This window comes from Hypanus sabinus, chromosome 21 (genome assembly GCF_030144855.1).
Source record: "Hypanus sabinus isolate sHypSab1 chromosome 21, sHypSab1.hap1, whole genome shotgun sequence".
Lineage (NCBI taxonomy): Eukaryota > Metazoa > Chordata > Chondrichthyes > Myliobatiformes > Dasyatidae > Hypanus > Hypanus sabinus.
In genome coordinates, this window is record NC_082726.1 from 58,826,062 (window position 1) to 58,846,953 (window position 20,892).

Sequence of the window (20,892 nt, forward strand, 5' to 3'; positions counted from 1 at the left end):
TCCTTCCGGTCATTTTACATTACACACATATTAATGAATAATTAAACAGGGCAAGTTTTTATTTTGTTCTCAACAGGGGCTAAATTCTTATCACTAAAGCTGATTAGGCTGGATTGTCAACTGTGAACTCCAAGGGTCTGAAATTGAACTTATTGCTAAAGAAATGGAGTGTACAGATGCTGTAGTTGATTGGCGTACTCCTAGTGCAGGATCAGCTAACTCTGAAACCAAAGAATCAACTCTGGATCCAGATGGTCCATACGGTTTAAGCAGTATAAATTACTTAATCAGAAGAAGGATGTTTTGTGCACCCAGCTGCACTGAAACCAGAGGGAAGAGAAATGGCACAGATTCAGTTTCAACAATCTTTATTTTCATTAATTCAGTTCAGTTCACAGACTGTATTCCTTGCTACAAGGCTGCATTATTTTAAGAGACAACTTAAAACTTCCCATCAGAACTCACTACAAAGACAGCAAACTGGAAAGAAAACTATACAATGTAAAATACCTTGATCATACACAGTAAAACTAAAACAAAACTCAGTTTATAGATTAGAGTTGATGCTTAAATCTTGGAAGATCAGGTTTTTGAAACAATTTAGTTACTTCTGATTTCAGTTTCCTTGATTTCTACAGTATTAGTCATTTTTGTACTGTTTAATCTTGTCTAGTTACAGAGCCTCAGATATACCTATTGTGGGTGATTAACCCCCAGCAGTTCAGACTGTAAGATGTGCTTTAAATTTACTTTATATACACAAAAAGGGAGAACCACTTCAGTGCCACAGACAAGGTCTCTGAACTTCCAGTGGTAAGAATGGCTGACCCATTCCGAGTACCAGGGGTTATTGGGGATTGGTGATGGGGGGGGGGGGGGGGTGGAATAGGGTAGAAGGCCGGGAAAAGAAAAAGAATACCCAGGAAGCAGATTATGCGTAGGTTCCTCCAGGAATAAGCGGCTCGTAGGCAGGGTCTCCACTCCTCCTGCATAGCACAACAAAGGCACACAGCATGCCCAGCAACTAGAATGAAAAGGGTAAATATTAACCAATGTAAGTTGAAATAAAATTCATATTTAAGATACAAATTTATCAACTCAATAACTGGTGGGCCTTTCAGCCCATTATTGACCTGCTGCTTCAATATATGCACACAAGATCAAGCTAGCAAAAACAAACTGCACAAACTTGTTTCTTTCATACCTGGACAAAGAGGATTACAAACATTTACAGATAAGGATGACCAGTATTTAACAGGCCCTTGTGGCCCAATTACACCCATGTGACCAATTAATCTACTAAATTGTACTTTGGAATGCGGGGGCAAACTGGAGCACCCAGAGGAAAACTACATGGTCATGGACAGAATGTACAAATTCCTTACAGACAGCAATGGAACTGAACCTGGGTCAGTGGTGCTGTAATAGCATGCCATCTTCATTAGGCTTACTTCATTCAACCAGCCTTACGCTGCAAACGCTTCTCTATCTTTCCAATGAATAGAGCATTCGCACCCTGTTAAGGCTGCTCTTTCCATTGGTAAAATTGTAGCTACTGGACCAGTAATCGCACAGTACAAGTTTATGTCTTATTTATTAAATAATAACCCAATTGGCAAAGGGCTTCCAAGTGTTAAGTACATTAACAAAAGCATACATGGATGGGAGTGTCCACCAGCAGAATGTAATAGGGCACTGGCTGCATACCAAGTAACAGCTGTCATACACAACACTACCTTTCTCTGTTTAAGCTTTTAAAGGAGGGCACATATATTCCTTTCCTATTCCTCCAGATTGGAATAAAGTACACATTATGTAACTAAGGAAAGTCTACTCAATTCAATCACTTGTTACAAAATGAGCACAGATTTAACTATCAAACTCAACTGCACAACCCTTGGGAGTAGTAATGCCAAAATGTTACGCAACCTCAGTGCCTGGCTTTAGAATACACATTTCAAAACCCTGTATCACAGCAACAATGTTTAATTTATGAAGTGATATTTAGGTAATAAAATACAGCGTCAAGTTTCTTATCTGGAAATTTTAAAAAAGTAACACTAAGCTCACTAAAGAAATGCAGTCAGATGAGCACAGCTCAGGTTATAACAACTATTTTTTGAAGGGAACATAAGTAAGAATATGGAACCACAGATAAACTTAAGAGACACCATCTGTGGAATGGAGTGAACAGGTCAAAATTGTAACAGAATTTAATATCATAATTGAAATTTCACTTTAGTCAGACTCAAGTCCTATCATATGGATTTAGCATTGAGTTACAAGTAAAACCAAAGGTAAAACCAACACACTTGGAGAAGGAAGTGAAGTGTATGGGACAATAATATCCTCTGATCACTGTCGGTCTATAATAATTGCCTTAGTCTCCACAATATCAGTCTGGATATGGGTACCAGATAGTGGGAGCAGAAAGATAGAAAGATGGAGCAGACTTGATGGGCCAAATGGCCTAATTCTGCTCTGTCTATGGTCTTAGGCATTAGTGCTGATATGAGCCAGTGTCATCCTCAAGATACAAGATACATCTTTCAGCAAATCAAAACTCCTCAAATATCTACATTAGTGCAAACCCGAAATTCTGAATCACTTGAAATCTTTGAAAAAATGACAACCTGAAACATATCACCTTATTCAATTGCAAGAGTTGTTAATGTATCGGCATTTTAAACAGTTCAAGCTGTAATGGACTCCAAAGGATCACTTTTATGTCCACTTTCTATCAGCAACATCTGAGAGCTAGCCAAATGAAAGCCTTAGATTTTAAGAAATCTTGATTTGCTGGCAATGCTCAGTTAAATCCCTTTATGGGAACAAACATCAAGCACACAGCCATATTGACAGTTGGTATCTTTACTGGTAGCAGCTGCTGATAGAATGAACACAAAACCCACACAAAATTGAAGATGTGTTAACTGCCAGAAGTGGATCAAGACTACAATCTAATAGGCAAGTTCAATCAGCAGTCAACTCAAGTTGGCTGCACTCCGACAGCTGGCAATGTAATACAACACCCTTAGAACACTGCCTTATAATCATTTCTGATTATAAGATTCCAGTAAGATGGCAGTGTACTTAGACACAGCGGCCTCTCTGAGGTCAACAAACATATTTTTGTCTTTATGATCGCAAGATACTGCTGGACATTAGGAACTTCAAGTACTGCAGCTCTACCCCATCAGCGAGCTGCTTATTCATGGAGAAAATAGACTGGGTTGCTGCCTGCTACAGAAAGGCATCAGAGTCGGTGCACAAAAGCATTGCAAAGTTTAACAGCAAGTTATTGTATAGGACGTTGGTAACATAAAATACTCAAGTCCAAAACTCAATAACCAATACACTCGTTTATTGGTGAGACCAACACGGGGAAGCTGCTTGGCCTAGGTTGTAGCGAGGACTAGGCCTCATGCCACGGTGTTGCCTGCTGCAGCCTCCAGGAGAGGGGTCACCAGAGGTGGTGTGGTGCGGCATCCATGTAGGATTGAGGCCAGGCTCCCTCTTCGGTGCTACCCTTCAGTGTTCACCGGGTGAAAGACAAGCCGGACTGCATGCATGCGCAAGTTCGTTTGCAGACTGCTGAGGGCTTGTTCTTGCTGACAACATTCATGCTCCATCAATTTATGGGACATGTCACTTAGGCACTTGGGCTAGATTATATTTTTTTGTGTAACTGGATGCTCATTGCTATCTTTTATATGCCCAGTGTTATGTATGACTGTTGGTCTGTGTTTTGCACCCTTGCTCCAGAGGAACACTGTTTCATTTGGCTGTATTCATGGATATTCATGTATTTTTGAATGATAATTTAACTTGAATAATTTCTGGTCGTACAGTATTCCAGATCACAGTCATGGCTAGCTAAGCAGATTGCAGGGACTAGATTTGATCGCCATAACCACTATTGGAAAAGCAATGGAAATTATGCAATCAAAGATTGTAGTGCAAAATTTAAGAATACAATTTTACTCAAAAATAACACACTGATTACAAGGATTTCTAATAAGGATTAGACATGTTTTAAATAAAGGATTTAAATTAATTTTTGGTTAGTGCTTGAAATGTTTGGGAATTGAAAGGGGTCAAATTTAAAATTAAAATGGTGCCTCAGAAGAACTGTGTCCCTCTATAGTGCGTTAGTAAATAAAATTACACAGGGCACAAAATGGTACTTAAATAAACAAAGCTTGACAAACAAAAGTAAATCCTTGCATCACACATTGTTACATTAGCATTTGGCAAAATATTTTCCTTGTGCTGGCTTAGCACATTCAGCAAGACGGAGATGGATCAGCAGTTAGAGCTATTGCCTCAACTCCACGCTACTGATTTAATGCTGACCTTGTGTGCTGTCTGTGTGGAGTTGGCTACTACAAATGATACCTCAGCGCATGTTAAATGGACAAAAGAAAAGCAAAGGGAAGTATGTGAGAGAATAAATTACAGCAGTACAGGAAAATAAGAAACAGGGGAGTGGGGCTGATGGGATTGCACTCCTTAGAGCTAGCATGGACCTGATAGCTTCCTTCTGCGTCAACGTGCAATGACTGATCACAGATCATTTAAAGAGAGACCAAGCTTAGGCAACGAAATGGCGGCTCAGTCAGTTAAGGCAATGTCTCCAGAACCATGAAAATCCGGCATATCAATGAGCGGGCAGCCATGAGGCCATTCGTGTCATGTCCAGTACACAATTGTAAAGGAGAACAAAGCAATTGTTACGCTGGATCTGATGCAGCATAAAAAAAGATAAGGAACACAACAATAATAAAAACACAATATGAATACATGGGGGAAAGGGGGAGAGGGAGCACCTGTGGTATGTCAAATTACTGGGTGAATGAGTAGTCTTGGGGCACAACAAGTCTGTGACTTTATTGATGTTTGCTGCACGCTTGAGTGTTCGGTGAAGGGTGATGATTTTTTTTGCTGGGGGGAAGTGAGGGATCATAGCTTTGTTGCTGTTTGTGCATGAGAGGGGAAAGCTGGGGGGTGCTTTGGGGGTTCTAACATTTAACTGTCATTCATTCTTTGGGGCACTCTTCTGTTTTCATGGATGCTTGCAAACAAATTCAGGATGTATATTGTACACATTTCTCTGACATTAAATACTCCTACTGAACCTCACTTCCACTGCTCCTATTACAGCTATTAATACTGAATTTTGGTAACTAGTTATAGTAACTTTAATGCAGCAAAATATCAAAAGAAACATTAAAGAAGTTTGGTACTAACCCAAAAAAGATACCAGGGAAGATGATCAAACAAAAAGCTTGGGTGAAAGAGTTAGTTTAGGAGCTGGTGAGAGTAGCTGATTGCAGATGTGAAGAATGGAATGATTGAAGGCAGCATCATGCCCAACATTTCTGCCAGAACCTCATCTAGACAACAGCAGCTGGGCATGCAGAAGTGCTTCTGTCTCCAGCTGGGCATGGCATTTGCTTTTCTTACTCTTTGCTGTAAAATATAAAGCAACCAGCCCCCTACATGATTGGTTTCTGCCATCAAATTCACACAAAGCAGTGTAAATCTACATGACAGGTTTCCTATCTTGTCCATTTTCACTCATAGTTTATCAGTTTAGTCTTTAAGTTAATACGATACACTTTCATTTGAATTGTCCTGTATGCATAACCTTAATTTCCTCAAGAACATGAAGATCCATCAAAATAAATTTCTGTTTTCCTCTTTTGTTATACATATTTCAAGGAAGCCATATCGTGAGCCACTGGTCTCAAGTCCAGTTCAGTCTGGCATGGCAGTTACTTCTTTGACCCTCTGTTACAAAAAATAAATTCCAGGAGCATCAGCTGCAGCTTTGGATCAAATTTGGTGCAATATTCTGCTCTTAAAATACCAATGCAAAGATGCATCAGCTGGAGTTAATAGTTTGCACTGGTAAACATGATCAGAACCAATGAGCAGAGTAAATGCAATCGCTCCCGGTGATGGCTCACACAATGAAATCCAAAGAATCCCTCCAGACCACATCACAGATGACTGAGTAAACCAGAATAGTTCAGATTTTACTGAGCTTTGATACGAGACTTTACTTACACAAGCTGTTGAAACTAATGCAGTTCTCAAATTCATGAGCAATTGTTCCCAAAACTTTCCTCTCTCCTCACTCAGCCACATAAAAAGACTTGGACCTTTAAGTCATAGAAAGCTACGGGCCAAGTGCTGGTATATAGGATCAGGATCAAGGATCAAATTTATTCATCACATATATTTACATGTATTTAGAATTTGCTGTAGTGTGTTTGTCAGCAAAAAAAATCAACAATTATGAAAAATAAAGAATTAAATAAAGTTAGATTAAAGTACAGATATGGAATAAAATATGAATAAATACACAAATACCAGAATATATTTATGCTGTTGTGTACGATGCAAACAACTTTATGAAAAGAGGTTTAAAGTGTTTATAGTGCAGTAATAGGGGTAATAGATCAAAGGGTTGCGGGGGGGGGGGCGTTCTGATTAAATGGGATTAGTACAGATGGGTATTTGATAGTAAGAGTGGAAGTGGCAGTCCAAAGGACTTGCTTTCTTTGCAGTACGATTCTATGACTCAAAGATAGACTGGAAATTAAATAGAGAATTCACAGGCAGCTTCTTTCCTAAAGGGGAAAGAATGCTCACTGGCACGAGCAGCTGCTGATACAAACAACAGATGCATTTGAGTGGAAGCTAACACAAAGGAAAGGAATAGTTACCCAGATGGAAGAGTCAGTTGAAAGCTCTAGCAGAACACAGATGACAGTATGCACTGAAGGGGCTGACTGACCTATTCCTATGCTGTACGCACTATCCAATTCTCCATAGGGCATGAAAAATCACTGAGTTTAAAATACAGCAATCCTGGTGTCTACTTGACAGATATGTCACTACTTTTAGCAACCCTGACCCATTATACTATTTGCAGGAGAAGCAAGGGCTGGAATTAAAGGGTGAAAAAAATCAAATATTTGCAGATGCTTTCCACTCTAATGGTGATGCTGGCTGTGTCAGTACAAGTTTATTTTCATGCAGTCCATTTGCCCGAACAAAAGGACAGCAACAAATAGTGAGCAGGTTCACAGAGGGCCAAGTCAAGTTTATTATCATACACACAAGTACATGTACACACAGGTGCAATGAAGAACTTAATTGCAGAAGCATCACAGGCACCTAGCATTATATAAACAGCATTCATAAAATAAACAAACATAACTCAGACATGAATTTCTAAGGTCATCACATCATTATGGTGTGGAGAAGGTGAATCTCAGAGTTGTATATTGCATATGTACTTTGATAATAAATGTACTTTGAATCCTTAAAGGAAGGATATATTGGCTGCAGTGAAAGTTCAGAAACAAAAACTGAATAAATGTGAATTAAACACTGATAGCAATACATTTAAAAGGATTGGCTCAAAGATGTTCATTCAAGAAAGAACTAAGAGATAAGAAGCAACTCTTCCTTTCTAAACAAAAACCACTTAAGCCAAGAGTCAGGAGATGCTAGAATTCATGTTAGGCCAATAAAACAAATTCTGAAGTTTATGTCTAAATACAGGTAGGATTTACAATAAGATTCATGACCTGATTTGAATAGAAATAAGTATCTACAAAGCAATGGCCAATGCAGAGACATGGCTGCAAATTGGTTGGGAATTGAATATAAAGGCAATAGGCTGAATGGAAAAGGAGTGGTATCCCTGATAATAAGGAAGGAGATGGACAGGCACACACACAGGATTATAGCTAAAAAAATAAAATGAGAAGTGGAGCCCCTTTAGGCGGAGTTAAGAAATAGCAGGTGTTCAGACAACATTTGCAGGAATTGCCTGAAGTCCCCTGTAACAGTAATGTGATTAAGAGGCAGTAAAAGTTATATCGGGGAGTAGGAAAATGACAGAAATTAAATGTATTGGGTTTTGCCTTCACAGTAATCCAAGATATGGAGAATAAATGTTCCAGAGTGAATGAATTTAGCATTAATGAGGGAAAAATAAATGGGATCAAAAGCCAATAATGACAAATGTTTATATTTGACCCCTTAAAGTGGAGCACCTCACACTTAAACTTCACCTACCATTCCTCTGCCCATAACTGTACCTAATTTATATCCTGCTGTACCTTTGATAACCTTCACTACCCACAACTCTATCAATTTTTGTGCCATCTGCAAATCCATCTACATTTTTGTCCAGGTCAATTATATCAATCACAAAGAATAGAGGTCTCAGTATTGATCCCTACAATTCTGTGCTGAAAGTAGGTCATACAAAAGCAACAACAGGAACGCGCAAAGACGGACTGTGAATTTGTTATGGGAAATCATGCTTGACAACACTTAAGAGTTTTTTTCAGGTTGTAACAAACAGAATGAAAATAGGCAAATTAGTAGATGTGGTGTGGCTACAATTTCAGAAGCCCTCTTATAAAAAAAGAACTATAAAATAATATTGTTAAAGAAAATTAAAACATGATATTTGGTACATCTTGGCAGAGACTGAAGATTAGTTAATATAAGGAAAATAGGATTAACAGCTCATTTTCATGTTGGCAAGCTATGACTAGTAGGTTACTGCAGGGAAAATTCTGGCGTCCCAGCAGTTTACAAACTACATCAATGATTTGGATGAGTAGACCAAAGTGTAATGCAAGACCATAAATTATAGGAGCAAAATTAGGCTAGTCAGCCTTTTGAATCTGCCCCACCATTCAATCATGGCAGATTTTTCTTCCTCAATCACATTTGGCCACTCTCTTCAACCCTTAGATTCCCCTATCAATCTCTGCTTTAAATACATCCAATGACCTGGCCTTCCAAGCCCTCCATGGCAATGAATCCCACAGATCTGCCACCCTATCACTGAAGAAATTCCTCTTCTCAGTTTTGAAGGGTCATCCCTTTATTCTGAGGCACCTCTCAGATCCAGGACTCTACTGTTAATGGAAATATCCAGATCATCCAGACATTTGGTTTCAACAAGAACCCTCCTACCTCCTCTCATCCTTCTGAACTCCAATGAGTTCAGGCCCAAAGGCATCAAATGTTCTTAAATGGCTCAGTAGCATAACGTTTAGCACAACGCTTTACAGTTCAGGTGAAAAGGGTTCAATTCCTATTGCTGCCTACAAGTAGTTTGTACCTGCTGACAGTGAGGATTTCCTCCTACAGTTCAAAGACCAAAGACTGGGAGTAGCTGGTGCACATTGAAAGTCCTGATTATGTGTAATAGGTCATTGTAAAATGTCCCATTAATTGCTGCTCAGCATATCTCGAAGGGCCAGAAGGGCCTATTCTGGACTGGATCTTTAATAAATAAATACCCAAAGCCTTTCATTCCTGGGATCATTCTTGTGAATCTCCTCTGGACCTACTCCAGAGCAGCACATCTTTCTTTAGATCATTATCATCATTATGTGCCATGCCGTATGACATGGGTAATCATAGCCTTGGGTCCACGATTGTTCTTGGTATTTGCCATTGCTTTCTTCTGGGCAGTGTCTTTACAAGATGAGTGACGTCAACCATTATCAATACACTTCAGAGATTGCTTGTCTGGTGTCAGTAGTCACGTAACCAGGACATATGATATGTACCACCTGCTCCCATGGCTTCACGTGACCCTGATCGGTTGGGAGGGTGGGGGGGGGGGGTGGGAAGCTGAGTAGATGCTACACCTTGCCCAAGGGTGACCTGCAGGCTAGCAGAGGGAAGGAGCACTTTACAATTCCTTTGATAGAATGCACCTTCAACCCACCACCCTTTTCCAAATGTGGTCTATACAATGCCTTACAAAGCCTATATAAATGTATATTAAATTAGGCGGCAGTGAGAGGTTGAAAGGAATCCAACAAGACTGAGTGGATATGTACAGGCTAAGTGAAATGGCAAGGATGTGGAAGACTGAATGTAATTTGGAAAGTTGTTTCACCAAAGTGGATGATCTTTTATATAATAGTGACCTCATAGAATAGCATAGCAGGGGAAGGTTTAAATGATTTACTGCTGCTTTTTATTTCTTAAGCCAGAATCAATTGAGATGTTTATTCATAAAGCAGTAACAAAACAATCTAGACAACAGACATGTACAAATTAGTGGAACTGAACCTTTATTCACTTTAAATTAAAATTGATTTTACCTGCATTCTGCATCACACTAATGACTGCGTGAAGCAAACTCCCTTTTGTGTAGGAGCACTTTTCAATGCAGGTCTGGGTCAATGGAGGTCAACATTAACTGGAAAGATTTTATCAAGTGTTTCAATTCATGGTTATAATTGCCGTAGACTGAACCTACAAATCAGTGCAGCAACTAATTGTGTGTGTATATACAAAAACACAAACCATAAATGGACAATAAGCTGTCCCTTGCTTCCTAACAACTGACCCCCACTTCTCCCCACCCTGCATGGTCAAAACAGCACCAAAATACAACACCGGGCCAGAACTGATGTTTTATGAACCTGATTTCCTTAGAAGAACCTGTAAACATATGAATATGTACATTTTACACATTGATTTGTTTGTCAGTGCTTGTGTTTAGTTTTTCACTGATTCTGTAATTTTTTTGTTCTACTATGAATGCTTGCAGGAAAATGAATCTCAGGGTTGTATATGGTGACATACACATACTTTGATTACTTTGAACTTTGAATTTGCTTCCAAAGTTTAGTGGGACAGCTGCAACCCTGTTTTGAGTATTTGAAGGGACTGCACAAGTACTAATAAGCCCCCCTCCCGTTCTCCTGATCCTTGGGCACCCTGAGCGGAGGGTAGGATAGGGCACAAGTCAGTTGGAAGACTTCTTCATTATTCTGCTCCAACTCACATGTCCAGTCAGTGGGCTGTTGTGGGTTCCACTTGAGCCAACAGACTACTCCTCTCTTCCATGTCCAGGTGCCCTTGAAGAACAAGCAGAGGCCACTGCCTCTCTGGGGTCAGTAAATGCCACATGGCTGGAGTACATCATGAACACGGTTGTCAATGTTTTAATTTAATGTACATTTATAAATACTAAATTAAGTACAATACAATTAAAAATTAATACTGAATTGGAGGTAGATACAATAGGGTATTTTAAGAGACTCTTAGATAGGTACATGGAGCTTAGAAAAATTAGAGGGCTACGTAGTAGGGTAGCTCTAGGCAGTTTCTAGAGTAGGTTACATGGTCAGCACAACATTGTGGGCAGAAGGGCCTGTAGATTTTTATGTTCTATGTTCTAGAACAATGCAGGTTTTGTTGTATGTTTTTGTGCTGCATTAGATCCGGAGTAGTAATTATTTCATTCTCCTGTACACTTGTGTACTGGAAATGGCATTAAACAATATTGTAATTAATAAAGAGGATACAAAATGTAAATATACCTTTTTAATAAAAAATGTTCCAAGGACAAAATATTGTTAACTGCATTTTTTTTGCCTTAAATTGGTGCACTAAGGCATGAAAGAATGTTCAACAAGTGAGGTAAATAAAGTTTAGATACTGGTGGGGGAAGGACAGAGTAAAACTACAGAACTGCCCAACAGAATGCTTGACTATTGTGCAGAGTAATTCACTAGCCATGTAGCTAATGGCACCACACAAATCAAGTCAGTAAACAATGTGGAGTAGATTACAATAGGTAAAGGGATATGCTCTACAATCTTCTTGCAATCCTTTCCCACACCATGAAACCAATTCCAAAGCAAAAATCACTAGAGGCCAGCTTGTCCATTAGCAAAGCAGTCACTGGAACAAAAAAAATCTACTCTTTGAAGCTCAATAGAAAGCAGACAAGATTACTGCAGCAGCCTTTTGATGTTGACCCAGCAGCACCTAAGTGTTCAACAATAGGTTTGCTACATACCTCCACAGATCAGTTTTTACAGCTCCATAAGAGAAACCACAAAGAATACAAAGTGATTTTCAGCCAGTAAGGTTTTAAAGTATTTCAGAAAATGGGTAAATGCAGCATATAGTGGAATAAGGCAATCCATTATATGCTACATTATGGGTGGCACAGTAGCGATTAGTGCATTGTTTTACAATGCCATCAATCACCGATAGGGGTTCAATTTCTGCTGCAGCCTGTAATGATGTAGTACATTTTCCCTGTGACTGTGTGGGTTTCCTCTGGGTGCTCCAGTTTCCTCCCATGTCCTAAAGACATATGGTGAAGGTTAGTGGGATGTGGCCACAGTATGTTGGTGACATTTGAGGGCTCTCCAGCACAATCCTCGATAATTTGACAGAAATTACGTATTTCACTGTATGTTTCAATAATGTGACAAAATTAATTTCATCTAAATGTCAGGAATTGATAACAAGATTATGAACAAGATTTTGCTTTTAAACTCAAATTTATAACAGACTCAATCTGGGGTACTTGGTTTATACAGAATATTTTTACCAGCACTATTTATTTGGAAACATGCATATAAATGTATGCCTATCCAAGACAACTGCAACAAATCTAAAGCCCAAATGCACTTTCATAACTAAAGAAAATATTTTCCCTTTTGGCAATCCCACTTTTCTGAAGTACAGTTCAGTGGCACCACACTAGTCATCATTAATCATCTATCATCTCCAAACATCCACACCATCATACATTACATTTGCATCTAATTCAAAGTGAACAGGTGCACATTTGGCAGCCCAAAAAACACAAAATATTCAAGGGGGCTCATTGATAAATAGAACAGTCTTTGTGAAGGTGATCTCCACTGAGAAATGAATGCAGGTGGTTTATCAATGTGGTTTAAAATTCTACCCCTTTGTACACCATGTCCAACATTGCCTTAAGGATTTGTCAGTTTCAGTTTCTAGATTTTTAGGAGGAGGAACAAGAAATATTTACACTCCCTTTCCAGTTGATTATCCAAGACCGGGCTGCGTCCAGCTAAATACATAGACAAGATATGTTGGATTAGCTTCAGTTTCCTTCCAAGAGCCCACCTACTTACCATAAGATCACAAGACATAGGAGCAGAATTAGGCCATTCAGTCCACTGAATCTTCTCCACCATCCCATCATGGCTGATATATTATCCCTCTTAACCCCATTACCGTCCCTTCTCCTTGTAGCTTCTGACACCCTTACTAATCAAGAACCTATCAACCTCCTCTTTGAATATACACAACAATGCTGCCTCTACAGACACCTCTGGCAATTAATTCCACAAATTCACTGCCCTCTGGGTAAAGAGATTACTCCTCATCTGTTCTAAAGGGACATCCTTCTACTCAGAGGCTGTGCCTTATGCTCTTAGATACCCCCACTAGAGGAAACATCCTCTCTACGTCCACTCTATCTAGACCTTTCAACATCTGATCAGTTTCAATGTGATCCTCCCTCATTCCTCTAAAATTCCAGAGCCATCAAATGCTCCACACTCATTAACCCTTTCATTCCCAGGATAATTGTCATGAACCTCTTTTGGACCCTCTTACAAATGAACAGTTCCAGATCATCAACTCTTTGCATAAAGTTCTTTCACTTCCTCTTTCACATGTCAATTTGAATCACCACTCCCAGTCCCTGAACATTTCCTAAACAGCATCTCCGTTTACTTTTTTTAAAACAATTATAATTTCGTACACCTATTAAAACTTCTCTCAATCTTCTTTAGTCCGAAAGCCAAACCAGCTTCTCCAATTTAATTCTATAGCTAATATTGCTCTTTCCACAAATTGTCCCAATAGGACTGAATTTCTGTGAATTGCTTTCATTGAGGATGACTTCTTTATTAGATCCAAATCATGCATTTCTCCAGGTTAAAAGAAAATCATTCCAAGCAATACAATTTTAGCTGTTTGCAATGCTACAGGATAGTATTGTGAAAACATTAGACAGAGAGAACACTGACCACATTGTTGAAGACACCAAGAAAAAGCTGTCCAGGTTGGCTATAGTACATTCTACTGGTGCACAAAGATCAAATAGAACATTCGAAGTTTAATGGAATTTGTTCTTAAAGGTGAAATCACTTAAATTGGAAAAATTCAGGATTTTATATGATTTACTTGTGTACAAGATAATGAGAGGCATTGATTGTGTGGATATTCAGAGGTTTTTCCCCCAGGGGTAAAATGGCTAGCACAAGAAGGCACAGTTTTAAGGTGCTTGGAAGTAGGATATGTCAGGGGTAAGTGTTTCTCCCCCCAACACAGAGAGTGGTGAGTGCGTGGAATGGGCTGCCGGTGGCGGTGAAGGCAGAAACCATAGGGTCTTTTAAGAGACTCTTGGATAGATACATGGAGTTTAGGAAAATAGAGTGCTATGGATAAGCCTAGGTAGTTCTAAGGTAAGGACATGTTCAGCGCAGCTTTGTGGTCCGAAGGGCCTGTATTGTACTTTAGGTTTTCTATGTTATATGTTCTACTTGAGAACTTCAACAATTGATATTTTATAAGTTGGGAAAATAAAGTACACCTCAAAGAACAGTTTAGCATCCAGCAGTCAGATGCCTTAAAACATACAAAACTGTTAACTTTCACCAAGGCAAAGGGGTTACCAGGTTTCCCAAAAGGAAGTGAAAGGTTGTTCACCCAGTTTGTAATCACACACATTCAACACATCTGAAAGGTTTCACTCCCAGATGAGCTCAATGCTTTTTATTCTTGCTTTGACCAACAAAATATGGAGGCAAATTCATGAACTCCCACAGCCTCCGATGACCCGAGATTTCAGCCTCTGAGGTCAACGTGAGAGAATTCTTCAGAAAGGTGAACCAAAGGAAAGCATCTGACCCAGATGGGGTACCTGGCTAGATAGCGAATATGTATGCTATTCAGCTGGCTGGAGTGTTCACTTGGGTCTTTACTCTCTCACTTCGGCTGACTGAGGTACCCACCTGTTTCAAGCAGGCTGCAGTTGTACAGGTGCCAAAGAAGAATGTGCGAATCTGCCTGAATATCATCCATTAGATTCAGATTCAGTTTATTGTCATTTAGAAACCACAAATGCACTGCAGTTAAAAAATGAGACGTTCCCCAGAATATCACAAAAGCATATGACAAAACAGACTACACCAGAAAATCCATGTAATGTTTGACAATCCCCAATCCAGAGTCCAGAGAGGCTGCTGCATACTAATATCGTGCTATCGTCTAGCGCGTTTCCCGGAAAGGAGCTCCAAATCCACCAGACAAAAACAAGACCAAAAACTAAAGCTACAAGACCTGCACAAAACCACATAATTACAACATATAGTTACAACAGGGCAAACAATAGCATAATTGATAAAAAAAAAGACTATGGGCACAGTAAAAATTGTCCAAAGATGTTAAAGGACTGTAAGTTCAAAAGAAATCACCACAGTTTCCACAAGTCCCCAGGGTCCTGACAGACTCGCCATCCCACGCTGGCGGCAGAAGAGAGTACCCCCGCTATGGACTTCCAAGGCGCCGCCCGACTCAGCCTCGCAGACGCTGCACACACCGAAAGTGACCTGAGTCCATCGAACCTCCGAGCCGACGACTATCCCCTCCGGCACAGCTTCTCCAAGCACCATCCTCTGCCGAGCGTATTAAGACGGCCCTGCCATCGGCAATACGACCCCGAGGACTGGGGGCCTGTTCTTCCCAGCAGAGTCCCAGAACTCACAGCAGCAGCAGCAACGAAGAAGGTCTTCCTGGAATTTTCTGATGTTTCTCCGTGCTTCCACGTCCGTTTTCAATCGATTATGATTGCTCACGGCACCCCACTTCACAAACAACAGATAATCAGTTCCGGAAAGGCCGCTGCAAGCTGCGTCGCGCCACCGTCTTGGATCTTGGATATTAGCACTTAAATTCACTGTGAAGTACTTGAGAGTCTGGTCATGAAGCACATCAACTTTTGTCTGAGTAGTGATTTAGATCTGTTCCAATTTGCCCATCGTCACAACAGGTCTACAGCAAATGCCCATTCATTGGCTTTTCACTCAATCCTGGAACATCTGGACAATGAAGCAGCATACATCAGGATGCACTACATTGACTGCAGCTCTGCATTCGATACTATCATCCTCTCAAAACTAATCAACAAACTCTCCGACCCAGGCCTCAATGCCTTGTGGTATTGAATCATGTATTTCCTCACTTGCAGACCGTTGTCAGTTCGGATTGGCAACATCGCCACAATCACCATCAGCAAAGGTGCACTACAGGCTATGTGTTTAGTTCCCTGTAAAACTCACTTTGTACTTACGAGTGCAAGACTAAATACAGCTCTAATGCCATATTTAAGTTTGCTGAAGATACCACTGTAGTTGGCCAAATCAAAGGTAGTGACAATCAGCATATACTGTAAGATGGAGACTGAAAATCTGGCTGAATGTTCCTACAACAACAACAACAACCACCTCTCATTCAATGTCAGCAAAACCAAAGGGCTAATTATTGACGACAGGAAGAGGAAACTAGAAGTCCATGAGCCAGTCCTCATCAGGGGATCAGAGGCAGACAGGGTCAGCAACTTTAAATTCCTTAGTGTTATCATTTCAGAGGATAGTTCTTGGGTCCAGCACGCAAGAGCTATTACAGTAAAGGCATGGCAGTGCCTCTACTTTCTAGAAGTTTGTGCAGATTCATCATGTCATCTAAAACTTTGACAAACTTCTACAGATACGCACGGGAGAGTACACTGACTGGTTACATCACAGCTTGGTCTGGGAACACCAACGTCCTTGAGTGGAAAAGCCTACTAAAAAGTAGTAGATACAACCCAGTCCATCACAGGTAAAGCCCTTCCCAGCATTGAGCACATTTACAAGAAGCTCTATTGCAGGAAAGCAACATCCATTCAGGGCCCCCACCAACTTGACCATGCACGCTTCTCACTGCTAACATCAGGGAGGTGGTACAGGATTCTCAAGTCCCACACCATCAGGTTCAAGAATAGTTATTAACCCTCAACCATCAGGCTCTTGAACCAGAGAGGATAACTACACTTACAATGTACTCACTTTTTGGATTCATGTTCCCAATATTTATTATTATTACTACACCCTTCCCCCATACTTTGTATTTGCAGTTTGTTGTCTTTTGTACTTTGATTGTTTGCCTGTATTTCATTGATTTGATTGTAATTCTTTGTATTTACTGTGAATGCCTGCAAAAAATGAATCTTAGGGTGGTTTATGGTAATGTATACAATACTGGGCAAAAGTCTTAGGCACATACATCTAGCTAGGGTGCTTACAACTTACACAATACTGTCGTAAATTTATGTATTGCACTGTCCTGCTACCACAAGAACAAATTTCATGCCATATGTGAGTGATGCTAAACTTGATTCTGATATGGGTATCTATTGTGGACTGAGAATGGGAAGGAGGCAGGGAGAGGGGAATCATGGTTGGGAAAAGGGAAAGGGAAGGGAATGCATGAGAAGCATCAGACAGCCATTGTGTAATGACCAATTAACCAATTGTTTAGAATCAAATAATCTTGCCTGTTGTCTCAGGGCTGGAAGTCTCTGCAACCACACCACCCTTCTTCCACCCCTGGCACTCCTTCTCTGCCACATATCCTACACCATTCCTGTGGCACCCCACCCTTGCCATTCTGAACATCCTTTGCTCCCACCTGATTTACAAACTCGCTCTCTGCTCTACAATGACAAATACAGTACTGTGCAAAAGTCTATGTACAATATGTGCCCAAGACTTCTGCATAGCACTGTATGTACTTTGAACTGTACTCAAAGCTGATGTTTTGAAAATGCACTAAAATTTTGGCCTGCAAATATGGAAAGGATTGGAAATTAGCACAATGTTTTTTGTTTGAAAGAAAATACTCTTTCAAGCCAAATTTATCACAAAAGAATAAAGTGATCAATAAAACCTTGCAAGAAACAGTTTTCCTTAAAAGGTAAAATGTATTTCAATTGATAAACCTGAATTAACTGCTATTGTCTCCTAAGATTTTGCAGAAGGATTAGTGTTTTAACAAATGGTATATAGAAGCAGCCAGGAACATGCAAATTGGCAGAGCCAAGACCATCACAATAAAGCTGCTTTTTACTGTGAAAAGTGCAGATTGCTGAGGACTTCCAGTTACTTTGCAAGAAATTTCTGGGTGGAGTTGATAAAGAGTCCTCTGTATTTTCTCTTTCGGAAGCTAGCACATCTGTGATGCAATGTCTAATATCAATATTTTTGCTGTGTTATGGAGGTGGTATTTATTTCCAACATAGGAGGCAGTTCCTCTTTAAAGAAGAAATTAACTGAGAACTTGCACGCCAAATGTTTAGAACATTTAATAGAATATTAAGCACAGGCACTGATGGGATGGGAGCCTGTAGGCTGTATAAAACCCAATGAGAAACTTAATACTAGGTCTTGCAAACCTATCCCAAATAGAACTGTGTCGAAAGGATAAAAATACCCATAATGAATCATTAATTGGCAATGCCATCTACAAGTAGTAGGAGCAGGAATAGACCATTCAGCCTGTTGAGCCTGTTCTGGGATTCAATAGGTCCACAAGTGCTTTTCTATCTCAAACATTTCATGGCCTTATCCCCATATCACTTAACTCTTTAAAAATGCTGAGTGCAATCAACATGAATCTCCATGGGGTAGGGAATACCAAGCATTTCAGTGGCCTACCCTCAACCAAGGGGAATATCCCTGCCTTATCATCCTTGTTGAGCCCTTTAAGAATTTTGTACCCTTTAAAGCGATCAGCTCTCATTCTCATTTTAAGAAAATACAGCCCAGTTCTCCTTAATATTTCTTTATATAGTCCGTGAGCCAGTAGGGTTGGTTGGTACCATCTGAGGGGAATTATGCTCATAGCGATTTTTGGCAAGGTATACATCTCTAGAGTTAGAAAATATGTGATAGCATTGCCCCAGTGGTAGCTTTATTACTTCAAGTAATCACTTTTTGTATATATTCCATATTAACATCAGTACAGCAGAAAATGTTACCCCCACCCCAAAGAAAGGTAAGAAACCTCATTTGGAGAGATTTCTGAGTTTTATCAATGTCATGATATTTTCCATATTGTTGTACCAAATAAAAACAATCTTAAGCTTTTGTCATAGCATATAGAATTACAGTACAATAATTCAAATGGTGGATGTATGGTTCTCACGGTCTGCAGTCTACATGTCAGTACACCTGAGGCCATTTGCAACACACATACATCTTGGGAGTGAACATTTTTGGATAGTTAAAGACCAGTAGATCTAGGACAGCATCGGGTATTGGCTGGCTTTCCATCCAGTGCACCATCAACTGTTCAGCTTTCTCTTCTCTCTCCATCTTCCATTCCCTGCCAACAAGGCTTGGCACTTGTGGGTTCTTCTCCAAACACCAGCCTGGTAGTTGGGTCACTGTACATGTTTTGTTAAGCAGTCCTTGCATGGTGGGAACTGATTTTCGATGTCACCTTTTTTGGCATAGAAAAGGTGTAACTGAGCTCATTGACCTTGGTGTCGATGCTTTTCAGGCATACAGGAGACATGTAAATGCCTCCAGTTTGTCCATTTCTGGGAAGAGGTCTCATTCCTGACCCAACTTTAAGAACATGTCCTGAGTTACCCTGTTGCTGGTCAGAAGTTTTAGGGCACTTGTCTTCTCTTTGCCTGCAAAAGCTCTTACAGTGTCACATCCTGTATAAGTATGCAACCTGATGAGAGCCCTACAAACCTCTATGCCAACAGTGGCAGCAACCTTTCTGATGTCTACAAGCCCTGTATGGGTTCTAGTGCCACACTTCTGGAACAATGGGGCCTCAATCTTGTCACAAAATGCTAAAGACATGATAAAGACATCTGTGTATTCTGAGCAGATCACTACAGATTGGTATCCCTCTCTTATGGCAGGATAGCATGCAGAAGTAGGCGGCCATCTGCTTCTTCTTGTTGACACTGAACAGCTGACACCTCCTCACTGTCTTGAGCTGTGATTCTGTAACATTTGCCATTCACTGTTGCATACAGAATCTTCTCCTGTAGCTTTGCTCTATACTCCGCCTTCCTCCATTCATGGACTATGAAGGTAACATACAAAGTTACCACCGCTGCAATGCCATCACATATTTTCTAGCACTAGGGGTGTACACCTTGCCAAAAATCACTATTATTCCCCCCAGATGGTACCAAATATCTCACCATTTCACCCCCATTTTGCCACATTTACACACCATTCGTCCCACTGTTGCAGACTAAATTAGCTTTTCTACATCCCTTGAAGTTTCTTTGCATACTCATTTTAAGTAAGTGCAATCAAGAAACTTGGATATATTCTATTTAGTCTTCTGAGCCAAATGAATGATTATGCACAGTGACCAGACAGGGGCCAAACACACATCTTTGTGGTACCTCAATGATCAGGGCCCTTCTAACCTGAGAAGGACACACTGAGCTCTATGCTCAATCCTCACTGACATATAAGTCCAATTCCATGTGACTGAACCTTGTTAACTGACTTTCTGTACAATACATTACCAAACACCTTCTGAAAATCTAAAAAACATTTAATTAATCTAAATGCAATAAAATAACTTCATACAGTGGATGCTTGGCTAGTTTAACAATCATAAATTAAAATAGGAACACCAAAATTATTGAGTTCCACCATTGATGGGGTAGCTTGCTTTACATATATCTACTTAGTGAGAGGGGACTTAAATTGAAATATACAAGACCCTAAGGATTCCAGAAACTGATTGTAGAGAGGATACTGTGCTCAGTACTCCAAGTACTACAGGAAGGATGTGGAAACTATAGAAAGGGTGCAGAAGAGATTTACAAGGATGGTGCCTGGATTGGGGAGCATGCCTTACAAGAATAAGTTGAGTGAACTTGGCCTCTTCTCCTCGGAGTGATGGAGGTGACCCAATTGAGGTGTGTAAGTTGATGAGAGGCATTGATCATGTGGATAGTCACAGGCTATT

General features: G+C 40.1%; 1 protein-coding gene across 1 annotated transcript in view; it reads right to left on the reverse strand.

The window, feature by feature from the left end:
* Positions 1-351: 351 nt before the first annotated feature.
* The window catches only part of LOC132379095 (tetraspanin-3-like), a 63,151-nt gene continuing 42,610 nt past the window's right edge, over positions 352-20,892 (reverse strand). Inside the window, exon 7 of the mRNA XM_059946657.1 lies at positions 352-1,024. Within this exon, the coding sequence (XP_059802640.1) occupies positions 932-1,024 (93 nt within the window). The 3' untranslated portion in view covers positions 352-931. The remainder of the gene's footprint in view (positions 1,025-20,892) is intronic.